The sequence below is a fragment of the Pseudonaja textilis genome, chromosome 18, assembly GCF_049901715.1.
Source record: "Pseudonaja textilis isolate UNSWEBS1 chromosome 18, rPseTex1.2, whole genome shotgun sequence".
NCBI classification, from domain to species: domain Eukaryota; kingdom Metazoa; phylum Chordata; class Lepidosauria; order Squamata; family Elapidae; genus Pseudonaja; species Pseudonaja textilis.
In genome coordinates, this window is record NC_142007.1 from 4,321,497 (window position 1) to 4,348,371 (window position 26,875).

Here is a 26,875-nt window from a genome sequence, read left to right on the forward strand (position 1 = left end):
GCAGGCAACCATTATACACAGCAGAGGAGAGAAACACTCTCCTTTTCAATAGACAGACTCAGAGTCCAACCCGTGTTTCTGTTCTCTATTCCAGTCCATGAATATACTCCGACAGGTTGTATGGCAGGAGTGAATGCAATCCAAGAGAGACTGTAGAGACTGTCATTCCTTTCGTTTTTCTTTTGAAGACAATTTGGGATGGACGCCCTTGGAACGGTGTGGGACTAGGGCTGGATTTCCATAGGGTTAAAATAAATCGCAGACTGCAGGAACCATTTGCACCGTTCAGCTGACCCCGAGGACGCAGATAAGCCTCCAAGGGGCCTCCATGACCCTCTTAAAAGGACGCAAATGACCAGCTGTCTGCAAGGAAGATAAATCCTTCCATTCCTCACCGTTGAATCAGAACTGAAGAAGCTTCTTGAATGAGAAGCGAAACGTCTTCAAAAGAAAAACAAAAAAAACCAAGAAAGACCAAAAAGCATTTTTGGGACAATCCAAGAGAGAACTATTTAAAAAAAAAAAAAAAACCCAACCTACATCAAGTTCACTTCTGCAGGCTGGATACAATCAAAGTGGCCATATAAGACAGCCAGCCTAGACTTGACAAAATCCAAAATTTGCTAGCTGTATCTTCCCACACCTTCTTTTCCCTTCTTTTCACCTTTCCGTTCGGTTTGCTTTTTGTTCCTCCACAGATTTTCCAACAGGTAGATTTCAACAAGAAACCGGGGCGAATGAGCGCCAAGCCAATAAACTTTGCCGTCATCTTGAAGCTCTCCAACGCCAACCTGCAGGAGAAAGCTTTCCGGGTGAGTTGACGGAAGACGAAGTGGGCAGCTTTTTTATATTTTAAGGGAGACCCATCCAAACTTGGTAACTGTCATGCCCCCTGTCGGAATCTGATTCGGAGGGGGCGGGCGAGCAGCTGACAGGAGTGGGAGTGTGGCTCGGTTGGCTGTGGAAGGGCAAAATCCGGCTGGGCAGAGCAGGGAAGAGGTAGAACAAGGGAGAGGGAATGTGTGGACTTCAATGGCCAGAATTCCCCAGGCGGTTGCTTAAAGTAGCCAAGTTGGGGGGAAAAAACATCGATTTAACTCTATTTTTGGGTTGTGAATGCTTATTGGTTGCACCCGTCCTGAGGTGGGAAGTTGGCCTTCGAGATCCCTTTTCAAATTTTGAGTGGTTTATTTATTTATTTTTCCTTCTTCTTCTTCTTCTTCTTCCCAGGACGGCCTCCTCGAACAGCTATATGATTTAACTTTAGAATATCTCCACAGCCAGGCCTACACGATTGGTTTCCCAGAACTGGCTTTGCCTGCCATCCTTCAGGTAAATACAGATACAGATAATCAGAGTTGGAAGGGACCTTGTAGGTCATCTAGTCCAACCCCCCACCCAAACAGGAGACCCCACACCATTCCTGACAAATGGCAGTCCACTCTCTTCTTGAAAGCCTCCAGTGATGAAGGCCTTCGAGAAGAGATTGGACTGCCATTTATCAGAAATCGGGTAGGGTCTCCTGCTTGGGGAGGGGGTTGGACTAGATGAGCTACAAGGTCCCTTCCAACTTGGTTCATCTGTTATCTCTGTCATTGAGGAGTCTTTGGTGCTCTCAAACCATGGTAATTTGCTTGCAGACGTCTCATTACCCTAGTAGGGTATGCCATCAGTTTCCTTTCTGCACAATGGGGGCTTTTATTTAGCTAAATAATTGAAAGAGGGGGTGTTAAGGAAAGCATGTTTCCTTCTTTCCTTTAAGCCTGCTAAAGCATTTTAAGGCTCTCTGATTTCCACCCTGTTAGACTTGCAAAGGCGGTGCTTCCAAAGGCCTGTCGGGAAAATGTGGCTTTCTTTTCACAGTCAGGCGGTCTCTGGGCATACCCCTCACACCTGCCTCCCTCAGCTCAGCCCTGCCTGTCTTCTCAGCCTCGGGGTGGCTCTGGCTAGGGATGGACCACCCTGAAGAAGAGGTCAGCAGGGGGCTTAGATCCAGGACCCAGTCCTTCCCAAGATTTGCAGGGGGGCACCCAGAGGGAGGCTTCAAATCTATGTGTTGTTTGATCATTTTCTCCAACCACGTGTGTATTTTACTCCAATACCTTTTAGCCTCTGTGCAAGTCCACCACATATATGTTCCTGGTTATTTGATGACATTTCCAACATTTAATTGATTTATCCTTAAACATTTTCGCTAATTTCGCTGGCTCCGTTTTATTTTGGACGGAAGGAAGCTGATTGTGTGAATTGGGGGGGGTTCTTCTCCCAGGCCTTTTAGAGAGGGGGGGGATTATACTTAGTTTGGCATGTAATTGGCAAGGGTTGTATTTGCGCAATATTGGAAAAATGAGAACACCCCATCCAATGAGGACATAATTCGGAAGATACTAGACTGTGCAGAGATGGATAGATTGACGTTTAAAATAAAGGACAAAGAAGACACAGAATATTACTTAACATGGATTTTAGAAGTGGTTAGAGAGAAGAGGTAGAAATTAGACGAAGAAAGATGACTGTTATGTTTGAATTAAATATAAAGAGAGTTGATAATCGTAAACGTGTTGATATAATTAACAGAATTACAAATAAGCAAACCAAAAGAGAAATCCAGTTAAAATTACTCTGTTGCACTATTACTATTGTATTCCTTCCTTCCCTTTCTCTTCTTCCCTCCTTCCTATCTCTTTTCTTCTCTCCTCCTTTCTCATTCCTTCCTTTTCTCTTCTACTTTCCTTCCTATCTCTTTTCTTCTCTCCTCCTTTCTCCTTCCTTCCTTTTCTCTCTTCCTTTCTCCTTCCTTTTCTCTCTCCTTCCTTTTTTCTCTCCTTCTTTCTTCCTTCCTTCCTTCCTTCCTTCCTTCCTTCCTTCCTTCCTTCCTTCCTTCCTTCCTTCCTTCCTTCCTTCCTTCCTTCCTTCCTTTGTCCTTCCTTCTTTCCTGCCTGCCCACATATTCTCTCTCTCTCTTTTTTTTTTTCCTTGGACAAATTAAAGCGTTTTAACCAGATTAAAACAACCCAGGCTCTCAGCTGGATTTCCAACCAAGCAATTTGGCCTGCCTCAGCCCATCAGTTCCTTTGGGGGGTTTAGGCTAAGATATAAAACGGGGGTCTTTGATGGTCAGGAACAGCTATTAAGCTGGCCTCAAAGCCAGAAGTCAATAAGGGCCGCAGGAAGATCCGTCTCGATCAGCCAGGCCTCCGGCCTCCACTGTGGCCAGTGGCTTTGCCAAAACTCCCATCAGCAGCTTGTGACTCCTAGAGGCTGTTTTCCTTCTCCTTCCTGCTGAATGTTTTTGTGTATATATGTACATATATTCCATCTTTAAATCAGAGTCAAGGATTGGAGGAGGATGACCTCTCACCCATCTTGGGGTTTGTTTTTTTTTTGCATGTTTGCCAGCTAGATCTAAACACGGGGGATAGAAAACTGTATGCAAGTCAGACTTTAAAAAAAAAAAAAAACACAACGAGAGCCATTCATGGAATTTTTTTTTGTTTTTGCTGTCTTGTTTCTTTCCGGTCCTCCTCCTCCTCCTCCTCCTCCTCTCCAGCTGAAGTCCTTTCTGAAGGATTGCAAAATCACCAACTATTGCAAAACCATCCGGCAGCTCTTGGAAAAACTGCAGGAGAACTCCGCCTTCATCACGGCCAAGCGCCAGAAAGCTTCCTTCGGCGTCTCCGATCGAGAGGCAGTGGTGAGTCACCTCTTTTCTCCCTTTTGTCCAGCTGGGAAGGGTTTCACGCTCAGGAGAAACACCTGTTCTTATTTCACGCCTCGAAAAAGGAATATCCAAAGCCGCTTCGTTCTTGATTTCTTTAACAAATAAATAGCAATAGCACTTCTTAAGACTTATATACCGCTTCACAGTGCTTTCCAGCCCTCTCTAAGCAGTTGACAGAATCAGCCTCTTGCCCCCAACAATCTGGGTCCTCCTTTGACCTACTTCAGAAGGATGGAAGGCTGAGTCAACCTTGAGCCAGTTGGTCAGGATCAAACTCTTGGCAGTGGGCAGAATTAGCCTGGAGTAGTGCATTCTAACCACTGGGAAGGAAGGAAAGGAAGGAAGGAAGGAAGGAAGGAAGGAAGGAAGGAAGGAAAGGAAGGAAGGAAGGAAGGAAGGAAGGAGGAATAATACTTCAGACTTATATACCGCTTCACAGTGCTTTCCAGCAGTTGACAGAATCAGCCTCTTGCCCCCAACAATCTGGGTCCTCATTTTACCCACCTCAGAAGGACGGAAGGCTCCCATTTTTCAGGTGGAGAATTGAGGCCCACTTCAGATCAGAGATTATGCCTTAAAGGAAGCACTTTTTAAGAGGTCGGCAGTATGGAATGTGAACTTTCTGTTCTTTAATTATTATTTTTTCCCCTCTTCTCTATGCTTAGAAATGTGAGGTTTTGGGGTTGCAATGAGTGTAACAGGACCTAATACAGATGCTCACACCGTCTAGCCACGGTTTTTACAAGCCTTTTAGCACGGATGCTAAAGTGAGAGAAAATGCTAGCACAAGACAGGAAGGAAATTAAAAACAGTGCAGTAAACAAACACGAAGAGAGAAAACATACTTTTCTACCACTGGAAAAAAACTGCTGTTAGTCATAAGAATATTTGTTCAGTTTATCATATGACTCCTTATTACAACCAGACATCCAGAGAATAAAATTCTCTCATCCCTGGAGAATTTCTTGTGGAAGCCAACACAGAGTGCTCCATCCTAGCTTGTTTAATCATGGTTTAACAAACCAAATTGTCAGGATTCCAGCAGTTACCCCAATTAAATCATGAGTCTTAAGCCAAACTTCCAAAACTTAAAAAGGATTTATTGGGAGTTAACATGCCAGCACTGCCTGGGTGTAGCCGACTCTGAGACACATCATTCACTGAAAAAAAGTGACTTAGAACTGTTTTGCACGCTTAATGACAGTTGTCACATCCCCGTGACCAAAATTGGGATGCTTGGCAATTGATTCATAGTTATGACGGTTCTCGGGGAACGGCCATCGGGGAAGCCTGATCCGCTGAATGACCGTTTCACTAACCTCAACAACTGCAGGGATTCACTTAACGAATGTCTCACTTAGTGACAAAGGACTGGTTGTAAAAGCCTTCAAATAGCTCCTCGGCGCTGCCCCTCTGCGTTAGATCAAATTTGTGTTATTAGATTGTGGTTTTGCTCTGAGAAAAGTTCCATGAGCGGATTTTTTTTTTTCCTGCTCTGAAAAACTGTTTTGAACACACAACTCTTGTTTTTTTTGTTGTTGCTGTTGTTTTGCAATTTGACTTCAATCTTCAGAACTGGAATAAGAAAATCTGGAGAGACTCCCCCTACCCCCCTTGCACCCAAAGTGGAAAATGCGGGTGGTTTTATGAATGTTGTTATAGGAAATGCTTGGTTGATACCTTTCTTACGCGTCTGGCCAATTTTTTGACAGGAGCGATGGGAAAAAACTATCAAAGCAGAAGGAACTCCACTAAGGACGTACTACGTGACTTGGAAGAAGCTGAGAGAGAAGGAAATTCAGCTTGAAATTACTGGCAAAGAACGGGTAGGACAGTATAGACAATACAGATAATCAGAGTTGGAAGGGACCTTGTAGGTCATCTAGTCCAACCCCTTGCCCAAGCAGGAGACCCTATGCCATTTCTGACAGAGGGAAGTCCAGTGTCTTCTTCAAAGTCTCAAGTGATGAAGTTCCCACAACCTCTGGGGGCAACTTCTGTTCCATGGGTTGATTGTTCTCCCTGTCAGAAATTTCCTCCTTTTTCCAGGTTGAATCTCTCCTTGATCAGTTTCCATCCATTATTCCTTGTCTGGCCTTCAGGTGCCTTGGAAAATAGTTTGACCCCCTCCTCCTCTCTGTGGCAACCCCTTCAAATATAGGAAGGCTGCTGTCCTGTCTCCCCTGGTCCTTCTCTTCCCTAGACTAACCATGCCCAGTTCCTGCAACCGTCCATCGTATGTTTTAGCCTCCAGTCCCCTCATCATCCTGGTTGCTCTTCTCTGCGTTTTTTTCTACAGTCTCAAAATCTTTTTTTATATAGTTGGTGACTCCAAATCCTTCCATTTTAAGCCATCATGAGATCCTGGCACACAGCAGGCGACCAATTAATGCAATTGCTACTTTCTGCTTCATTTGACTTTTGTCAGGGTTTTAATCACACATAACCCGCCATTGTATTGGGGCAGGTTTGGCCACACAATTGCAATCGAAGGAGTATTTTCCTCCTTATTTTGAGATCCCCAACATTTTCTTTGGGCTATATAATTTCAGAGATCTTGAAAACTCGTCAGAAATTCCAAAAGGGATTTTCTGCATTCTTTTGTGAAGGCTGCATTGGCTGGAAAGGATTAGAGAACAAAAGACAGTCTTGGCATTTTTACAATTCTCCCATAGTTAAAAATTCAAGATTTCTCTGTAGGATATTTCTTTTTTTCCACCCTTCAATATTTCAGACTCTATTCGGGAAGTGGGAATATGATATCCAGGGCTTCCTGCCTGAGAAGAGGGATGGACTAGAAGACCTCCAAGGTCTCTTCCAACTCTGTTATTCTGTTAATATTTTACTTCAGTGATTATGTGTAACACTTGCTCATGCGGGAGCCTTGCTATATTCCCTTCTTTCCAACCTGTATGTATGTAGTTTTGTGGGGTTTTAAAACATGCTTTAAAACAGCCCCCTAGTTCCAAATATGATACCCAAATGTGGGAGATGCAATCATAACCAGGGAACATACTTCCATATGTGGTGGTTGTGCCCCCACGCACGGAGATATTGGCAAAAAGTTAGATCATGGTTAGAGGAAATAGTGAAACAGAGTGAAATTTCAACCAGAAATCTTTTTATTACGAATGTTAGATCCTAACATGCACAGAAAATATTAATATTTGATGCTCCATATCATAACGGTGGCCAGAATTTCTTTCGCCCAAAATTGGAAGCAGGCTATGACACACACACCCCAAAGCCACAATTATTCATAAGGTATATCCATGCGCAGAGATGGATAGATTAACAAAATTGCTGAAGGATAAAGAAGAAGGAGAATATTATAAAATATGGGATGTTTGGAACAAATAAGAATAAGACGCAAGGACGTCAAATGATCTATGTAATACTATGAAACTACAAAACACGGTTTTCGTGTAAATAGAGGTAAATAAAAATGTGTATGTGTATAAAATGCCTAGAATGACAAAGAATGAAAAACAGAGATGCATAACACGTTAATAGAAGATGTCTACAGTGTAAACACTGCTATAGTAACGTTGTAAAGTGCGGAGATTTGTTTTTAAATGTTAAAACGGTTGAATAAATAAATTTATTTAAAAAACAAAACAAAGAACAGCCACCTAGCTGCCTTCTGCATTGGGGCTCATTGGAGACTGGAGGAAATAACGCTTTTAATGTCTTTTTCTTCTGTCCTTCCTTCCTTTGTTGTCTGGTTGTAGCTGGAAGACCTGAACTTCCCCGAAATTAAACGTAAGAAGCCGAACGAAAAGAAAGAGGAGGACAAGAGGGAATTTAAGGAGCTCTTCGAAACGGAGAGCAGTTCCGAAGAAGAGACCTCAGGTGGCTTCTCCCGTAAAGGTAGGAGGAAGTGTTCGGTGCAAGGAAGTCTCACAAATCGCGCTGCCCTTAACTCACTGCCTCAAATTTCCTACCTGTGTTTCCCCAAAAACAAGACCCTGTCTTATATTTTTTTTGCCACCAAAAAAGGCACTAGGTCTTATTTTCGGGGGATGTCATCCACTGACTAACCTCACTTGCGTGCATTGCCCCCTGGCCTCCTTTTTGCTGTCAAAGGCCTTCAGGAACTTCTGCGGCCGACAAAGCTTTCCCGAAGGCCTCTGCAGGCAATAATAGCTCTGGATCGATCCAGAGCTTTGTTATCAGCTACAAAGGCCTTCAGGAAAGCCTTGCCAGCTGCAGAAGAAATGGGCCGGCAAGGCAGGTGTCGGGGTGTGTGAGGCTTGGCTACAACTATCCGAAGGTAAGTAGTAGGGCAGCTCCACTACCATCCGATCCCCACCCTGGCTTAATTTTTACCTGTCCACTCTGGAGTGGGTGGGATCTTAATTAGGGCTTATTTTGGGGGGTAGGGCTTATATTGGGCACATGTGTAAAAAAATCAAGCTAGGTCTTACTTTCAGGGTAGGCTGTATTTTTGGGGAAACAGTGTAGCTTCAAGCTAAAACAGAGGACTCCAAACTTGGAAACTTGTGGACTTCAACTCCCAGAATTCCCCAGCCAACCATGAATTCTGGGAGTTGAAATCCACACGTCTGGAGACCGCTGAGGTAGAATTTAAAATAGGCTAAAAGTGGAGGAAATACTTTTAAACAGAGTAACAGAATAACAGACTTGGGAGTCTTCTAGTCTTTTCTCTTGTCTCCCACCCATCCTTTCTATTTCAAAACCAGGAAAAAATTCCTTTTTTCAAACCTAAGTCAGGGATCGGCATATCTGCCTCACAAGTATTTTCAGAATCAGTTTTAAGCCCAAGGAAAAAGTTTTTTTAAAAAAAGCTTTTAAGCACAAATTTATAAAGCCCACCAAGAAAATTGGATGTGAGATCTTTTGAGTTGATAGCACTGCTGAGATTTTATTCACTCACTCATTTATTCAGCCGGCTGGGGTTCCCTGCTGTTAACGCTATAGAATACAAATCATACTTATTGTTATCATTTACACCCACTCTAAATAAACGATGGCAACGTTCACGGTAAGAAACCGATTAAGAAAAGAATAATAACCGAATTAAGTAATCACTTTTGGGGACATAAGTAGCCTCAAAGTCAACCAGCCATCAAGCTGGAGAGATTGTTTTAGTCAACACACTTGGAAGAGCTTCGTTTTTAATCTTGTCTGAAACTTGACTTTTCTCAAGCTTGGCAAATTTATCGTAACATGCAGAGGCGCCATTTGGAAACAACGAGTGTAATAAATTTGATGGATTGTTGGGGCAGTTTTATACAATCACTGCATTGCAGGTCTCAATCAATTTTTTAAAATGTCCTTTTTCAGTCTGTCTGGGTGCCCATCAAAATAAAATAATAATAACGGCAATATATAAGAATTAAAATGCATACAATCTGAGAAAACATCATATCCCATAACATGGTGGATAGACTACCATCGTAGTTGATTGCTAAGGTAAATGTTTGAAACAGAGAGAGAGACAGATACATAAATAGATGATAGATATAGACACAGATAGATATGACAGAGAAATAGATGATAGGTAAATAAATGATAGGTAGGTAGGTAGCTAGATTAGAGACAGGTAGATAAATAGATGATAAAGATGATATAGATAGATAGATAGATAGATAGATAGATAGATAGATAGATAGATAGATAGATAGATAGATAGATAGATAGATAGATAGATAGATAGATTAGATAGATAGATAGATAGATAGATAGATGACAGAAATAGACAATAGCGATAGATAGGAGACAGATAAATAGGTGATAGAGATGATAGATAGATAGATAGATAGATAGATAGATAGATAGATAGATAGATAGAAACAGACAGACAGATGATAGAGAGACAGATGATAGGTAAAGGATGGATGGATGCATGCATGATAGGGAAAGAAAGAGAAATGACAGATATGACAGGATAGATAGATAGACGGATGGATTAAGCTTTGCTGCAGCCAATTCCACACCCTTTCCCACATATTCTTTTGAAGGATTAATTGAGGTGTTATCTATCCCTGGTTGATTTGCTGTCTTTCTTGTCCTGAGGTGAGTGTGTGTGTGTGAGAGAGAGAGAGAGGGAGGGAGGGGGAGAGACAGAGACAGAGAGAGAGAGAGACTATCTCTGTCCAAAACCAAAATCCTGCTGGGTTTTTCTCTTGCTTCGACTTCTGTGCGAGGCGGCAATGTAGCTACGCGTGTTGTTCCCGTATTCTTCCAACAGGCAACCTAGATGTGCCTCGGTGCACCGCTGATGTTGTTGGCCTTTTCCTTTTCTTCTTTTTTTTCAAAGGAAGCTATCAACTCAGCCAAGACGGGTTTTCCCAGGAGGGGAGATGTCTAGGTAGATGTTGAAACTGGAGCAGATCCTTGGTGGAGGAAAAAAAAGCTGCTGTCACACGTGAAAATCTTCCTTCCTCCACCTGGCAGCCCTCCAACCATGGGGTGGTTGGAGCCGAATTGGGAGGGCAGACAGGGAATTGGGAGATGGGACATAATTTAAACCTCTTATTTATTTATTTTTAATCAATGTTCCTGGTGGGTGCAGCTTCCTTGAATTTTCCAAAGTTTAAAGATTAATGAGGTATAGAAACTTGACTTCTGTTTTAAGGGCCTTAAGGCTAGCAAGGGTTACAAATCTAATCTGGAATTTACCTTCTTTTTCCCAAAGGTGCTCTTTCAATTGTATTTTGAAAATCAAAGTCCAGTTGCCTTTTGAAAGAGCACCTTTGGCACAACCACGACCTGGAAGATGGAGCTGTTCTGACCCAAACCTTTTTCCAATAAAACAAACACGAACTAAAGGGAACAGAAACCTTTTAATGTTTCTAACAATCCCCGGTTAACTATTCAACTTTGATAAGCACAAGCCTTGCCAAAACTGTGCGTGGCTACCAAGAATAACAGATCAGGTTACCTCGAAATATATTACAACACAAGAGTCTTCAAATACCAACTAAGATTCTGAAATGTCCACGAGGCTGGAGTTTCAAAACGTCTTTGCTTCCTGCAAAGAACGTCTGATTCACAGCTGGCTTTTATCTTCTTGAAGGAGGGGCCATTACTTTGCAGCCTTACTCCCGAGTCGCCCGTGCTGCTGTAACTGCTCTTTCCTGTGAGCAGCCCTCGGGAACCTCCTCATCGCTGCTGCCAGCCCCCACAATCTCCGAAGGCAGCAGACCACTCCCTAATGGTCCTGGGGACTCATCTGAGTCCTCACTCTCCTCAGCCGTCCGCACCTGTTGCCGGCTATCTACAACAGGCGCATCTCCGTAGATGTTCATCTTCTTTTCATCCAACCTTCCTAATAATTATGTTATTTATGTTTTTACTTGTGAACTGCTCTGGGTCGTTGGGAGTGAGGTGGCATAGAAATTTAATGAATTTGGTTGTGGCCTGCCAGCGGCCAGCAAAGCTGGCGGCAGACTCTGCCAGCGAGGAGGTTGGGGAGGAACATGGGCCACTCCTGGAGTCTGGGGAAGGCTCTGATGAGGGCTTTGCGTCCGACAGTTATCAGCTGCCTTCAGAGTTGGAGATCAGTGGGGAAGAAGAACAGCTGGAGCCTATGCCCAATGTGCGCGTGCACAGAGCTGCCAGGAGAAGGAACAAGGGCCAACTTGGGAGTAAAGACAGGTGGACAGTGAATGGCCCCCCCCATAGGGAATAAAGAAGAGAGAAAGGAGAGTGGGGGAGAGAGAGAGAGGGGGAGAGAGCAGGCCTGTTTCGTTTCTGATTCTATTCTATTCTATTCTATTCTATTTTATTCTATTCTATTCTATTCTATTCTATTCTATTCTACTCTGCATTCTATTGATTCATTCTTATCTACCCCATAGGCAGTTAATGCAAAAGGAGGTCACAGGCTCCCCCAATTTTGCAAACAGCATGTGTGCGCCTCCCGATAAAGCCAGATTGTGTTCAACCCATTTATGCCATCACTGTGCTTCCTTGCCTGTGTTCAGATGAGTGGAAAATAAGCCGTTAATAGCTAGGAAATTACCAATTTTCTGTTAATTAGCAGCAGCTCACAGCCCCCTCTTCTCCTTCTTCTTTTTTAATTAAATATTGCCATAGTTAAGCGCTCATTAGCGTTTTATAGCAGCTCTAATCTCAGTGGAATCGGTTGGTCTGGAAAAGGCAGGGTGGTAGGATCCAAATTGGGGAGCATCCGGCTTTCCCTCGAGATAAAGTCAAATATCCTCGAAAACCGATTTGTTCACCTTCAGCTGCTGAGCCCCAGTCAGAAAAAAATTCCAGGTGCTGTGCAGATGTCTGGCGCCTCCCCCTCCCCCCCATTTATTTAGACTTTTAGAATAACTTTATTGTCACTCTGAATATATGTTTTATTGATAAGTTTTTTTTTCTTTAAAAACAAAAAAAAACGCCATATCTATCTGAACAGCATGTTCGTCTGGGCACAATTTTAAGTAAAGATGCAACCATATTCATATTAGTAATCCTAATAAACACATCAATATTAATCAAATAATAATAATACAATGAGTTGGTCCACCTTGCAAAAATTTCAGTGCAAACGTTTTTATTATCTTTTTAGATTTATTTATTTATATTTACTTTCCAACCTCACTTTCTGTTAGTTAGCCATCGGTAAAAATAAATCCCCTGTTAAAAAGCACACTCTTCTTTCTTCGCTTTCTCTTCTTTTTAACGTCCATCTGTCCATCTCGGCACATTCTCATTTTTTTAAAAAATTTTTTATTGACCCTTCCATCTGTAGAGACCTACTCATTTTATCCCCGTTGTCGTGCAAACACAATGCTTGCTGCCTTTTACGATGTGCCAAATTGTGTTGTCAAGCTTTGAATGGACGCTCATTGGGCATCCATGGAAATGAAATTTCGCCCCATTTTTCTGGTCCTTGTGTCTGCCCAACTACGGCTGTTGGCTGTTCCATTGCAAAAGCCAAGTTCCATCCTTGAAATAAATCACAGCTTTAACCAGGGTGGGAGCTTAACCGTCTTCTAAAACACATCGGCTTTCTTTTTCTTTTCTTAATAATAATTTTTATTGTTCTTTTTCACCTTTAACACACACTAATCTTGTTTTTAACAGTGCGGTGTCATGATTACACAAATTATTCTACACATCAATCTCATATAAGCATCTACGTTTATACATCTTTATATACATTCATTTACTTTTATCTGTAATTTTATTTCCTTTATCCTTATTTCTATTATTCAACCAAATATACCAAATTTCACTTTTCTTTCTCTTTTAGTTTTAATGTCCGTTTGTCCATTTCAGCACAGTCTATAATTTTTTGAATTATTAATTCCTCAGTAGGCATGTTATTTTGCTTCCAACATTGTGTGTATATTATTCTTGATGCTGTCAGAATATGTAATAGGATAGATTTAATCTTTTTTTTCTACAATTCCCCTTAATTATTCCCAATAGAAACAACTCCGGTTCAAATTCTATTCGCTCTTCCACCATCTCTTGTAGCCAACTCCATATTTTAATCCAATATTTTTGGGCTTCCGGGCATGACCACCACATATGGTAGAAGGTGCCTTGGTTCTGTCTGCATTTCCAGCAAACACGTCGGCTTTCTTTTGCCTCCGATCTATGACTAAAAACCCAAGTGCACCTCTGCTGGGCTTGCTTGCTTCGGGAGAAAGAGGGCAAGGACCTCACCCCCCCACTTCCCCTCCATCCCAGACCCCCTCCCCGCCCTTGGTTCCCAGAAGGGTGGGGCCCATCCTCCCGCCTGCCAGATTTGATCAATGGCTCGTCTGCAGGGGAGAGGCGACACCGCACATTGCTCTCATTTACCAGCTGATGAGGTTGCTGGCTGTGGGGGGGGGGGACGTGGGGTGGGGGGATGTGGCTGCCTGTGGTTATTAATGGGGCTGTTGGGAGGATGGGATGGTGGATGGCTGTGTCAGGACGCAATTAAAGCTGCGGAGGGAGGGGGAAACGGCTCGGCTGGCACGCCTGTCTTCCCCCGGACCCGGGCTCGTAATGAGCGATCTGTCCACATTAAAACCACGGCGGCAAGTCTAATGAACGTTAGCGGCTTTCCAAGCCCGTAATCACATTACCCCTGATGGAAGAGGGGTGGGTGGATGGGAAGAGGGGGGGGCTTTCAGTGACCAGAGTGGTGGGGAGTGGGGAGAGAAGGAACCTCAAAGGGGGGCTCCGTTGTTGTGATCCCAGCTGGGGGCTGCGGGCTGGCAGATTGGGGTCTGCTCCTTTTGTAGAGTTAATTCACCAGCATCCCCCTCCCCGAAATGTTTGCAGGGCGGGGAGGATAATAGATAATGGTGCAATCAGCCTAGGATCCTCTCCAAACTTCCCTTAGGGGCTATTTTAATCTGCAAGAATTCCCTGAACCCCCAGAATCGGAGGAGCCGAGAGAGGGAAGGGTCACTTCCAACAAGATATTTCATAGTGTTTCCCATGGCGGCCGTCACCTTGTGGGAAAGGCGGGAAACGATGGCCCTTTTAGGATTTCTGGACTTCAACTCCCAGAATTCCTGAATATTCTGGGAGTTCAAGTCCATAAACACTCAGGAATTCTGGGAGTTGAAGTCCACAAACACTCGGGAATTCTGGGAGTTGAAGTCCACAAACACTTGGGAATTCTGGGAGTTGAAGCTCACAAACACTCAAGAGTCCACCGTTCACTACCTCTGTCCTACGGGAAGGAATGCCAGAGGTTTATTTATTAAATTGATTTATATAGCTGCCCGTCTCAGTTTATGACTCCAGGCAGCTCAGAACAATAATACATTCAAATGCAAAATAAAACGAGGCATAAAACACCCAGCAGCCAGAGAATCATAAAACAAAAACCTCCAGCACAACCAGGAAACCAGAGAGTTTCGTTTATTTTTTAAATAGTAGCATTTATTGCATTTTGATTTTTTTCAGTTCCTTCTACGATTTCTCCTGCTTTGGGAGAATTGCTAGGTTGGATATAACGGAAAGCGGAGAATAAATGCACACATCTTCATGGTTTTTATTTTTCTGTTTTTATTTATTTTGGCTTGAGTTTATTTTTATTTCATATTGCCTGGAAACGCCTCCATCTAGGGTAGAAAGCGGGTGTATAAATTGCAATGAGAAAATGAAACTTGTATTGCTTTAAATTGTTATTAAAAAACACTCCTAGTTTGTTTTTGTTTTTTTTAAAAAAAACCTGCCTCTCTAGATCCAGTATCAAAAATATCTGAAAAATACTTAGGATATTTTTATATAAGTGGTGCAAAACCCCCAGCTTCCTCCTGTGGTTTGCACTGGAGCAGGAAACCGATCCTTTCATCTGAATTAGTGAACGTGTGAAGAGAAGGAATGAGGAGCAGATTAACTTCGTTTTATTGATTCCTTATGCACCCCCTTATATTTTTCCTTAAAGGCAAAGATAAATGCAGCTGGGGGACTTGCTGTGTCACCTCCTCTCATAAACTATTATCGAATTTACTTCTGCAAGAGGAAGGGAACTCCGAAATTGTCGTAAATAAATCGAAATAAGTAGTTTATGTTCAAGAGGCTGATGGTAGATGAATTGAATGGGAGAAAAGCAGAAAAGTTTAATAAATATTCTGCAGGACTATTTACCTGATCCAAGAGGCTGTTTCCCCCTCTAGTTTCTTTTTAAAAATACGGCAAAATAAGCCTCCACTCCGTAAGAAGTTCAGAAATTTGTTTACGTATTCTTAGAACTTTTATTTCTCAAGTATTGAGACATTTTATTACTTGCACATAACTTTTTTCCGGAAATCTTTTCTAATCTCCCTTTCCTTGCTGTCCATCTCCTAAAAGTCTGGAAACTTGCTTTTTCTCCGTTTTTAAATAAAACCAACACCAACTCCGAGAATTAATATTAGGATCTGTTTCCATACAGCCTTGCTATCTCTCTTGTTTCCAACCTTGTAGCCCCATTCGATGTACATATACATTATACATTATACATATATATATATAATGCTCTGATTTATCTGTTGGCTACAATCATAACTTCATTCCTTGCAAATCCAGCTTTCTTGGGTGAGCGTCGAAGGTGTATGGGGTTGAATTTCCTGCCTTTTCTAGCTGAGAAAACCTAGGAAAATATTTGAAATAAAAATCTGTTTGGGGAGCCACATCTCCTTTCATTCCTTCTCCCCAATTTCGACATTGTTTTCTAAGCAAGCTTCAGGTTGCAATAAATCGTACCTCTCACTTCTGTTTTTTAAAGCTGTTGCAGACACTAACATTGTTTTCTCTTGATAAAAAAAAAAATCACGAATAAAAAGGCTTGTTTTCGTCCCTTAAACCAGGAGCTTCCAACCTTGGTAACTTTAAGCCTGGAGGACTTCAACCCCAGAATTCCCTAGCCAGCAGGGCTGAATTCTGGGAGTTGAAGTCCTCCAGGCTTAAAGTTGCCAAGGTTGGAGACCCCTGCCTTAAACGACTTGAGTGGTGCAAATATTTGCTGCTGTTTTTTAAATTTCTTCTTTGCAGAAGAACTGTTTTAGATTCCCGTGGAGCTCATAGACTGTATATCACATCTGTTCCCATTTTTGTTTTCTGGGTGCAGAGAAAGGCAAGAAGGGGGCTGCAGACCGTGTTTCCATGAGCAGCAGTGAGGAAGAGGAGGAGGAGGAAGGAGAATATGAAGTGGATGATGAGGAAGAGGAAGCAGATGAAGACAACCTGAGCAACTCAGATGGTAAAGAAACGAAGAATGAAGAGAGATTTCCTTGCGGCTTTCCGCGTGCAAAGGGAGACCAGGCCATCCCTCACGGAGTCCCTGAACCCCGTCCCTTAACGGTTGAGGGGTTCAGGTTTTGCCCTGCCGCAGGAGAGGCACCTCCAAGCCAAACCCCTCCCTCCAGCCTCCCTTGCCCCCCCTCCATTCCCCCATGCTCTGCAACTAAAAGAGCCCGGCACAGTGCCCAATTCTCAGGAGCAGATGGCAGAGCCTTGGCATGCCAGCCTCGGTGTCAGTGCCCAGAATAGACTGACGCCAGAGGCCAGAGTGGACAACGGCTGGCACCCTTCGGCATTTCCACGTGCCAACTCTCACACCGCTTTCTCTCCGGGACTGCCTCCCCCTCATCTCGTTTATCCCCTTCCCTTTTCGGTCGGCTGCTCCAGTTTCCGTTTTCCCTGCTTTTAGTTTCCAGTTGGCCCAAACCTTCCCTCCGCTGGGGGCAAAATCCTGGAGCCTGGAGGGACCAGTTAATCCGGTCCAAATCCTCCCCACTGCACAGTTTCCCCCCACTCCACAGCCCTCCTCCCCAAGGGGCAGGGGGTCCAGGCTGTTTGCCTCACCCTGAGTTGGCTGTGTTCACACTGGATGGGGGGCAGGGAGAATTTATGTTCCTGTCCATCTCAGAATCCTAGTGGACAATTGCTTAAATATGAACCAGACGTGTGCTGCAGCTGCCAAAAAAGCCAACCCAGTCCTAGGCTGCATCAACAGAGGGATAGAATCAAGATCACATGAAGTGTTGATACCACTTTATAATCCCTTGGTAAGGCCACACTTGCAATTATGCATCCAGTTTTGGTCACCACGATGTAAAAAAGATGTTGAGACTCTGGAAAAGAGTGCAGAGAAGAGCAACAAAGAGGATTAGGGGACTGGAGGATAAAACGTATAAAGAATAATTGCTGGAACTGGGTATGTCTAGTCTGATGAAAAGAAGGACATGGGGAGACAGGATAGCAGTGTTTCAATATTTGAGGAGCTGCCCCAAAGAAGAGGGAGTCCAGGTATTCTCCTAAGCACCTGAAGGCAATTTCCATTTCTATTCCTATTCTATTTCTATTCCTTTCTGTTCTGTTCTGTTCTCGGATGTAAAGTGGCTTCCAGCCCAACCTGTGACATGGATGGGTGCACATGTATGTTTCTCCTTCACTCTGGTGCTCCTCAGCCATTCCCAAGGCCCTTTGGCTTCTCCCCTGCTCCTCCTCTCCCTCTTTCCCCCTCTCTGGGGTGGGCAGGTGGATAAACCCCCATAGTTCTAGGTCACCCAACTTAGATTTCCAGCCCATCATGAGAAGATCTGCAGGTGCAGCTCTTTGGGGCAGATGGGAAGGTGGGAAACTTGGTTTGGCAGAGTGGGTCTCCCCCAGAAGAATGCAGAGGCAGACCAGAGGGTTTGGGGGGAGGGTCCCAACCCCCAAAGGACCCCCCCTTCCATGTGCTCAAGAAGTAACACCCCCTAGCCCATTTTAAGAGGGAAGAGCATGCTTCTAAATTCACCTCCGTAGATTGTTCATCCAGAAACATTTGGAGAGGAGCCCAATTCCCCCCTTATTTCTAGGATGTGAGTTTTGGAGGCCTCTCCCTTTACAGGGTTGTTCCTCCCCCCCCCCAAAAAATAAAATGGGGGGAGGGAAATAAAGATTCTTCTTCTCTTTGATCCTCCATCCCCATTTGAAACACCCAGGTGCTTTGGTTTATTTATCGCTTTACTTATTATTAAACTTGTATCCTGCCCATTTCCATCTCGCCCCCTCCTGCACCCTGCAGATGATCCATTAATTAGCACCCAGCTGCCTTTTTGTGCCTCTTCCTCTCTCCGTTGAGGTTGGATTGACACCCCCTGTCTTCCTTCCTTCCTTCTCCAGGAGGCGAGAGGGCCGTGCCCCAACGGAGCCACCACCGTCAGAAACCGCTGTCTCGGGCAGAGTTGCAACAGCTGGCAAGAGGAGAAGAGGACGTGGTGGAAGACTTGGATTTTTCCGATGGAGACTGATGGATGGACAGATTTTGCAGGGGTGTAACTGGACAGCTGTTGCCACTTGTGGAGGGCTGAGGAAGGGGCTGCATTGTTCCAGCTGATCCTGAAGCCGAGTTGATGCACTGGAGGGAAATGCCAGAAAATTTTATCCTCCAGCAGGGAAGTCTAAAAAGACCACATTGGCTGCAAAAAAACCCCTGCCTCTTTAGAATAATAATAATGTGGGTTCTGAAAACCATCACAAAATAATACCTACTTTAAAATTTAAAAAGAAACAGGCCAGCCTTCAATGCTGCCCCTTCCTCTTCTGGAGGCCAATCCCACCCACCCAGCGCTGGAGACGCAGAGATGGAAGACCAACGTGCCACCACATTTTGTGGCTTGGCTCTTTTCCTGCCAAGTGACCTTATTTAAAACTCTTGGGACCAACAACAGCAGGAAGAGTTGGACTGGCAGCACAATGCATGCTTTGAATCCCCCACTCCCCCCAATTCCCCTATTTTGATTTCTGTACGGGAAGGGATCGTGTGTGTGTCGGTTCTCGGCTTGTAAAAACAGCCTCTTGTGCATTTCTTTCGGAGGCCTGGATCGCTCTGCACCGAAACCGCAGTGGGCAAAACGGCCAGATCCCGATGGAGAAACGTTCGTCCCTGCGGCTTTTACTGCATTGTGACCCACGCACGCCTTTCTTCGCCGCCTGTGTGGTGCCCACCAGGAACTGAGACCCCCCAACACACACACACTTGTTGCTTGAGGTCACCAGACAGATCAGGTCTAGAATAAGGAGTAAGTCTTGTTGGTTGTGAGTGGATCCCCAATGTAGCCAGGAACACTCTGTAATTTGCAACTTAGGTGAAGGGAGTCTTTAGTCTTCAGCTTGGCTAAAGAACCACGTTTGGTGGTTTATGGAGATATGCTTGAGGCCCAAGAGCCCTTAAGTGGTAAATTTGGTTGCCATACATTTGCAATGGTGGTTCAGCTAGCTTTAAGCTGTGAATGTTAGGGTCAAGGAATCATGGCCTTTGCCTTGGGTAAGGACCAAGAGTGTTTCTCTGGTAGGATTGTGTAGACCAAGGGTCCCCAAACTTGGCAACTTTTAGACTTGTGGACTTAACTCCCAGAATTCTGAGAGTTGGAAGTCCAAAGTCTTAAAGTTGCCAAGTTTGGAGACCTCTCGTGTAGACCAAGTTTAGATGTTGAGATGTCAGAAGAAATTACATCAGGTTTCTCATCCTTAACAACTTGAAGATGTGTGGAGTTCAAATCCCAAAATCCCCAGTTCGTTTGGGGAATTCTGGGTTTTGAAATCCACACATCTTGCTAAGGGGTGAGAAATCCTGATCTAAGGGGCTCATGTATACCCACCAAGTCTTGAACGCTTGCTTTCAGAAAGCCAATTGGCTTTTAGAAGAGTGTGGACTTCAACTCTTGGGGGAATTGGAGTCCTCCAGAGTGGAAGGCACTAGATGGCTCCCACTCAACTCCCAGAATTCTGCAGGAGGAGTTAAGAGTTTTGAGAGCTGTAGTCCAGCCATTGAAAGGTGCAACTTTCAGAGGGAGGGATTTTAGCTCCCAGAATCCTTAGCAATGGTGGCTAGAGAAGCTTAAGATGTCCCCTTTCTCCCCAAGACACCAGATGGCTGCAATTCAATTTCCATCTTTCTCCATCCCACAGCTTGGAGACTTCTGGAAGCTGAAGTGCACCGTTCTTTGGAGACGGAGAGCTCCATGCCTTCACTTGGTGGCCCCTAATTCTTCTGAATTCTGTGTTCAGAAATTGGGGACTTGGCAATGCAGTTGGTGGGCCTCCAACTCTGAATTCTATTAGGAATTCTGAGGTTTGGAATCCAATCCAGAAGACCGGTCCGTGTCCTGTAGATGGTAGGTCTCCAATTCTTCTGAATTATATGTTCCCCAGAGAGGGTGTAATCCTACCTCAATAGGATGCCCTATATAGTAGGGTAGTTTTGAAAACCCTAGAAATTGAGGTCCCCTCCTGGCTCCCAAGCAGCAGATTGGCCACCATTCAATCTCTGGTGTTCTCCAGCACAGGGACTGGAGAATTCGGGGAATTGAAGTTGGAAGACCCATGTTCTCAAAGTGGGTTTGGTGTTAAAATTATCAGTCTAAAAGTCTTGAGAATTGAAGACCCATCACACCAAGCATTCCCAGAGCTCAGCAACAGGGTTGTAGTATTAAGGCAATCAAAGTAACCCCCAAAACCCAGATGGAAATTCAACAGATGCGCTCCAGACTTCTCCAGCTGGTTTTCTATATTCTGGGAACTTAAATACAAGTTTTTTTTATTGAACTTAAGTCCCCAGAATGCTTAGCAAAGTCACTGGAGAATTGTGGGAAATGGAGTCCATCCATTGTGGGGGGGTGTGTTGGGTGTTCTGGGGAGATGTGTCTTTTCTCCCAGAGCTTTCTGTACATTAGGAATTAGGAGGCTGGGGGGGGTCCAAATAACAGCACAGAATTGGGGCTCCCCAGGGGTCTGAGGCTACAGAATTCTGGGAATTGAGGTTTCTTGACTTGATCTTTCCCCTTCCCCGATGGGTGCGCCTCAAACTCTTGAGATCTTCCCTTGTTTTAGGGTCTCCAGGGGTTCTCGGCCTTGGCAAACTTAAGGCGGGTGGACTTCGGCTCCAGTTAGAAGCCTCCACCACTTAAATTTGTCAAGGTTGAAAACTTTTTATGATGCAGGGTCTTAGTTCTGATTCATTGGGTGTCATGCAGGGTTCCCCCCCCCCAATCTTCCCAGCACCTAGGCAGGTGAGCCAGAAAATCCAGGTGTGTCTTGAGGAAAGTCTGCAGTTCCTCCCCTTGTTCTAAGCAGGTGTGCACAATTTATTCCAAATCTTGGAGTTAATTTCAAATAATACACATTTGTGCATGCCTACTTAGAGCAATGGGCGCACAGAGAACATCTCTGTGCATGGTGGGTCACCCTCAGGAGGGTGGGGGAGAAAGGCTGGGAGCAGCCATGGCATCGGGGGCTGGCAGGGAGGCCCTAGGAAGGCCCGGGGCATCCAAGCCCCCCGGGGCAGCCCTGGGCACCCCCAGAGCCTCTCTTGCCAGCTTCTCTTGTGCCACGGTTGAAGCGGAGGGTTGGTGGGGGCTGGGGGAGGCTGAGAGGGGGGGCTGGGGTGCAGGGGGCTGGGCAGAGAGCGGCTGCCCCATGTCCTGGGCTCTCAGGGTGGCAGTTTGGCCACTCCAAGCCGAGGGACATTGGGCGACAGCTCTCTGGCCCATCCCACCCACCCCACGTCCCATGGGCCTCCCTCAGCCCCCATCAATGCCTTTGGCTTCAATCCTGGCCCAAAAGGGGCCTGGGGGGGTAAGGAGGGTCCTGGGAGGAGGGGGGAGCACATACTCCTCCTCTTTCCAGGACCTCCCTCCCCCTGGGCCCCTTTAAGCCAGGACTGAAGCCAAAGGGGGGTGGGGGGGGGGGCAGGGAGAGGGGAATGGGGGGGCAGGTGGGGGGGCTGGGAATCAGAGGGGGGTGTATTGCTTGTTTTTTTTGAATTCTAATAAAGATTTGTCTCTTCTGACATCCTGGGTGTTTTTTTCCCTATCTCCCCTACTGCCCCCCCCCCTCCTCCTACCCCCTCCTCCCCACCTGCACCCCTCCCCCCCACCCTTCCCCTCCATTTCCCTCCCTCCTCCGGCCCCTCCCATCTATGGCCCCAAGGGGGAGGACCAGGGAGGGGCAGACCCTGGGTGCCCCCCCCCCCAGGTCCACTGGGCTGAGAGGCCCCTTCCCAGGGCTTTCCTCTCTTCTCCTCCCCCCCCCCCAGAAGGGCTGCTGGAGGAGGTGGGCAAGGCAGGCCCTGGAAGGAGGTCGGAGGCCGGCTGGGGAGGGGCTCCTTGCCCCCCCCCCCCTCTCCTCTTCCCAGCCCCCTTGGTGCCATGCTGGCAGAGACTCAGCAGGGAAAGGGAGGCCCAGAGAGGTGGGGGGGATTGGCAGGCTCTCCCCGGCTTTTCAGGGGAGGCCTTTGCCCCTGGCCTGCCAATCTCCCCACCCTCCAGCCCAGGACCTCCCATTCCCCCCATTGCCTGGCACCAGGGGAGCTGGGAAGGGGAGAGGGGGGGCCTTGGCAAGGAGCCCCTCCCCAGCCAGCCTCCAACATCCTCCCAAGAGCCTTCCTCTCCCCACCTCCACTTAGCCCCCAGCAGCCCTCCTGGGGCAGAGGGGGGAGGAGGAAGAGGTGATGGCCCTGGGAAGATGGCAGGGGCCACCCCAACCCTGCAGACCTGGAAGGGGGGCACCCAGGGCCTGCCCCTCCCTACCTCGGTCCCCCCCTTGAGGCCAAAGATGGGGGGGGCAAGAGGAGGGAGGGAAATGCAGGCGCTGGGAAGATGGGGGCTGCAGGCAGGCAGGCCGGCTCTTGGGGGGCTCTTGCCCACCCACTCTGGCTAAGGCCTGCCTGCCTCCCCCATCTTCCCAGCACCTGTGCCCCTCTACTTACCTGTTCTCACCTGTCCTTGTTGCCATCTAGTGTGGTTCCCACAACCCGTAACAATATTTCATACTTACCCTTTGCTCTAAGCTGGCTCATTAAGCCAGGATTTCCTGGGCTACGTTTACCCCCCCAATACTTTAACGTTCACCTCTCCCCCACCCAAAAAAGGAATTACAAGTTCCGAAGGACACACCCCGACCCCGGTACCTGTTTTATAAAACGAAGTGAATTCTCTTTTTTTGTTTTTGTTTAATTGTTATTTCAACTGCTTTGCTGGAAAGCCTTCAAGTGGATGGGATGCTTTTAACAAGAAGCTAAAGTACCAACTGAGCTATCTTGGGTTCAGTGAAAACGCACCAGGGGAGGGTGGGGGGGAAACGGACACAGCAGGGGTGTGTCTTCAAAGTTTGGCCCTTCATTCTTTTCCCCCCCTCCCCACAAACTGGGCACACACACACACACACACACATACTGGTTGAAAGCAGGCCAGGGCTCCAAGTGGTTGCCTGGGTGTGGATACCAGGGAAAATGTGCAATTCCGTATCCTCACCCAGGCTGCCCTGCCTTAAGGGGGAAAAAAAACACTGCATCCTTTGGGCACAAAAGCCAATTAAAATGGAGCATACCTGCGTGTTGTATGCACACGCACACACACACACACAGGAGAATACAGCTCAGGGTTGAACTGTGGGGTCTTTGGTGCTCTCTGAGCTTGGTTTTTTTTTTTTTTTTACAGGCGTTTCATCACCCAGCTTGGAAACGTCATCAGTGCCCTGATCATCCCAATCCTCACTGCACTGATGACGTTACCTAATTGGGTCACGAGACGTCTGCAAGAAAACCAAGCTCGGAGAGGACCAAGGACCCCTCACACACATACAAAGAGACTTCCAGAAGGGAAGCAATGGGTCACACCCCCTCCCCATTCCCCCAAGCACAATATCCTTCCTGCTTCCTTTCTGCCTCCTTCCCAACAATTCCCAGGCAGCCAAACCCGCGGCTGATGGGCCTCCCCGCAGCCTCTAAGCTGCAAAAGCACTTAAAAAGACTTCTATGCCGCTTCACGGGGCTTGTACGGACGTCTCTAAGCGGTTTGCAGAGTCAACAATGCATTGCCCCCCTCCCAACAATCCGGGTCCTCATTTAACCGACCTCGGAAGAACGGGAGTCCCGAGTCAACCAGATGCCCAGAAAGGCCAGGATGGAAACAAGCAAACGAGCAAACCAACCAACCGATGCCCATCAAAGAGAGAGACACACAGGAAGTCAAAGGAGAGAGAGAGAGAGAGAGAGAGAGAGAAAGGAAGAAGATAGCCCCACACAGGACTGGCTGTGCTGTACCATCCGAATAAAAATAATAAAAATAATAATAATTAAAAAAAAATATCATGGAGTGGAGTTTGGACACTGGATCACTTTGTCTGTCTTTGGTATTAATTCAAAAGCTGCTAGCGATGCATAGACCTCCCCGGCCTGCGCCCCCCCCTCCCCAAGAAAGGGGCGCTGTACTGGTTCCAGCCAGGGATGAGATTCCACACTCCCCTCCGCAAAAAAGGCAGAGGGGAGGAGGGGGGGTCCCTTGCCCCTCCATGGCCAGTTTGCAGAGCCGTTTTTCCTTCTCCAAGTGTGTCTTCTTTCCAAGGTTTCTTTGGAGCAGTTTCCCCACCCTAATTAAAACAAAAAAAAACCACCCCGCCGAGTCTTTATTTCCTCCCCCCCCCCCAAATACGAATATTTTAGCAGATTTCCACGCGGCCTCTTGGTGGGGGGGAAACTTCCTTCTTCAGGGAGATGTCCGATGGCGGAGAATCCAGGCGTTACGAAGGGGGCTTGGGGGCATCGCCCAGCGCCAAGAGAGAAGTCCCATTTTCCTGCTTGGGGGAGACCCGGCTGGGGAGAAGCGTCCCTCCGAAGGGGGACGAGGCCACGCTTCCGGTGGAGGGTGGGCGAAGCTCCGCGGGAGGAAGGTTGCAGTCGGCGGGTCGCAGGCCGGGCGGCTGCAGTGGGAAAGCCACCGGGAAACTGGCCATATACAACACCCGGCCCACCCTCTTGGCTACCTGGAGGAATAAAACGGCAAGGAAAGCAAATTGAAGCACCTGGGAGGTGTTGTGACACGCCAGCGACCGGTGAGGAGGTTGGGGAGGAAACTGGGCCAGTCCTGGAGGCTGGGGAAGGCTCTGGCGAGGGCTCTGCGTCGGAGGCAGAGAGAGGGCCAGGGCCGGTGGGTTTTTTTGCAGACATTTCATGACCCAACTAGGTAATATCATCAGCGCACTGATGATGTTACTTACTTGGGTCACGAAACGTCTGCAAGAAAAAAAAGCCGAGCTCACAAATCCAATTTGGACATGATGCTGTGGTCTAAGCAAGCAAACCGAAGGTTGCAACATGGAAATTCAACGTGTGTGTTTGTGCGTGCATAGTGTGTGTGTGTGTGTCTCTGAAAAGAGGCCCAAAGTCTTGGCTGCAGAGCCAGGGATGCCTCTTGGGCCAAAAGGAGAATCTCCAGAAATTTGGGACTCGGAAGGATCGGCCACAACCATCGCTCTTCACCCCAAACTTCCAAAGCAGCCTTTTGTGTTCCCGCCCGAGTCCTGCTGTGCCTTCTTGGGTCTTACACCTGAACAGGTGAAGGGGCCCCGGGAAGTGCCACCCTTCAACGCTTGTAGGTGAGGGGGGGGGGGGCTTCCAGGTGATGTCATACTGCTTGTACCTCAAACGGTGCCTTTTTCCGGCCTGCTCTAAATAGTTGCAAACTACGCACAGAGCAATAAACATTGTTTACCAATGCAACCCCCTCCCCTTCTTCTCCTGCCCACCCAATTTCCCCTCCCCCACTCCTAGACATTTGTTTTATTGTGTTAAACCGATCAGGGCAGCATTATTACTTCGCCCCCAAGCCTGGGCTCTTTACGAGGGACCTCATAAAAAGGTTCTTTGGGCCATGGTTCCCTGGGGAACGATTCGTGCTGGAAATAACCCCGATTCGGAGAAAGGAGGGAGAACCAGTGTAATCCTGTGAGAGATCTACAGGATCTAAAACAAGCCGAAAAGGGAATCGGTCTGGTTTTGTTGAGGGGAGAGGGACAGGCAAAGGGATGGGGGTGGGATTTGGAACCAGAGCATTTAAAGAGAGAAATAAAGAGGTCAAAAAATAATCAGGAAGCCCTTTTTATTGGCACGCAGAGACTGGCTCAAAGCACCTGCACAGGTGTGGTTTTTAACAGCACACAAGGAGACACTGGGATTGTGGGGCACTGGGCACAGGCCTTGAAGGTTTTGGGGTGCACCTTAAGATATAAAGGGAGGCCCTTCCAAGGTTTAGACCCAAATGCCTTATCCCCCTGGGCAGCAACTCCAGACTGGATCCATGCATTTCACAAAGCTGTGGTTGGTTAAAGCAGGACGGACTGGTTAAACCACAATGAAGTAGACATCAGCAGCCTGCTAAAGCCAGCAATAACAATTTAGGTGTGGCAAGCACCGAAGTAAGCAAGCCACCTTGGCTGTGGGTTCACAGTAGTAACCTGGGTTACTATTCAATGGTCAGCCTTTAGCTCAAGGGTCTTCAAACTTGGCAAGTTCAAGACTTCAAGTTCAAGACCTCCAAGCATGTTTGGACTCCAGGAATTCTGGGAGTTGAAGTCCACAGGTCTTCAACTCCCAGAATTCCTGAGCTAACATGACTGGAGGAAGGATTCTGGGAGTTGAAGTCCACCAGTCTTGAAGTTGTTGAGTTTGAAGACCTTTTTAGCTCAACAGAGTAGGAGATCTCCAACCTTGGCTACTTTTAAGACTTGTGGACTTCAACTCCCAGAATTCCCCAGCTGAGGAATTCTGGGGGTTGAAGTCCACAAGTCTTAAAAGTGAACAAGGTTGGAGACCCCTGCAACAGAGGATGGTACAATCCAACTGGCGGTGATCAGATTAATCTCCAATGTTTTCCCGCTTAAATAACTCAAATAAATAACTCAAATAAATAACTCAACTTG

General features: G+C 46.5%; 2 protein-coding genes across 5 annotated transcripts in view; one reads left to right on the forward strand and one right to left on the reverse strand.

Moving 5' to 3' along the window:
* The window catches only part of NOC2L (NOC2 like nucleolar associated transcriptional repressor), a 36,610-nt gene extending 17,401 nt beyond the window's left edge, over positions 1-19,209 (forward strand). Inside the window, exons 13-19 of the mRNA XM_026715701.2 lie at positions 699-812; positions 1,231-1,332; positions 3,551-3,694; positions 5,434-5,547; positions 7,453-7,591; positions 16,260-16,391; positions 18,302-19,209. Of these exons, the coding sequence (XP_026571486.2) occupies positions 699-812; positions 1,231-1,332; positions 3,551-3,694; positions 5,434-5,547; positions 7,453-7,591; positions 16,260-16,391; positions 18,302-18,429 (873 nt within the window). The 3' untranslated portion in view covers positions 18,430-19,209. The remainder of the gene's footprint in view (positions 1-698; positions 813-1,230; positions 1,333-3,550; positions 3,695-5,433; positions 5,548-7,452; positions 7,592-16,259; positions 16,392-18,301) is intronic.
* A 3,924-nt stretch (positions 19,210-23,133) lies between these two features.
* The window catches only part of SAMD11 (sterile alpha motif domain containing 11), a 79,176-nt gene continuing 75,434 nt past the window's right edge, over positions 23,134-26,875 (reverse strand). For all 4 annotated transcript variants that reach the window (XM_087914917.1, XM_087914915.1, XM_087914918.1 and 1 more), the window contains exon 13: positions 23,134-24,940. In XM_087914917.1, the coding sequence (XP_087771043.1) occupies positions 24,698-24,940 (243 nt within the window). In that variant the 3' untranslated portion in view covers positions 23,134-24,697. The remainder of the gene's footprint in view (positions 24,941-26,875) is intronic.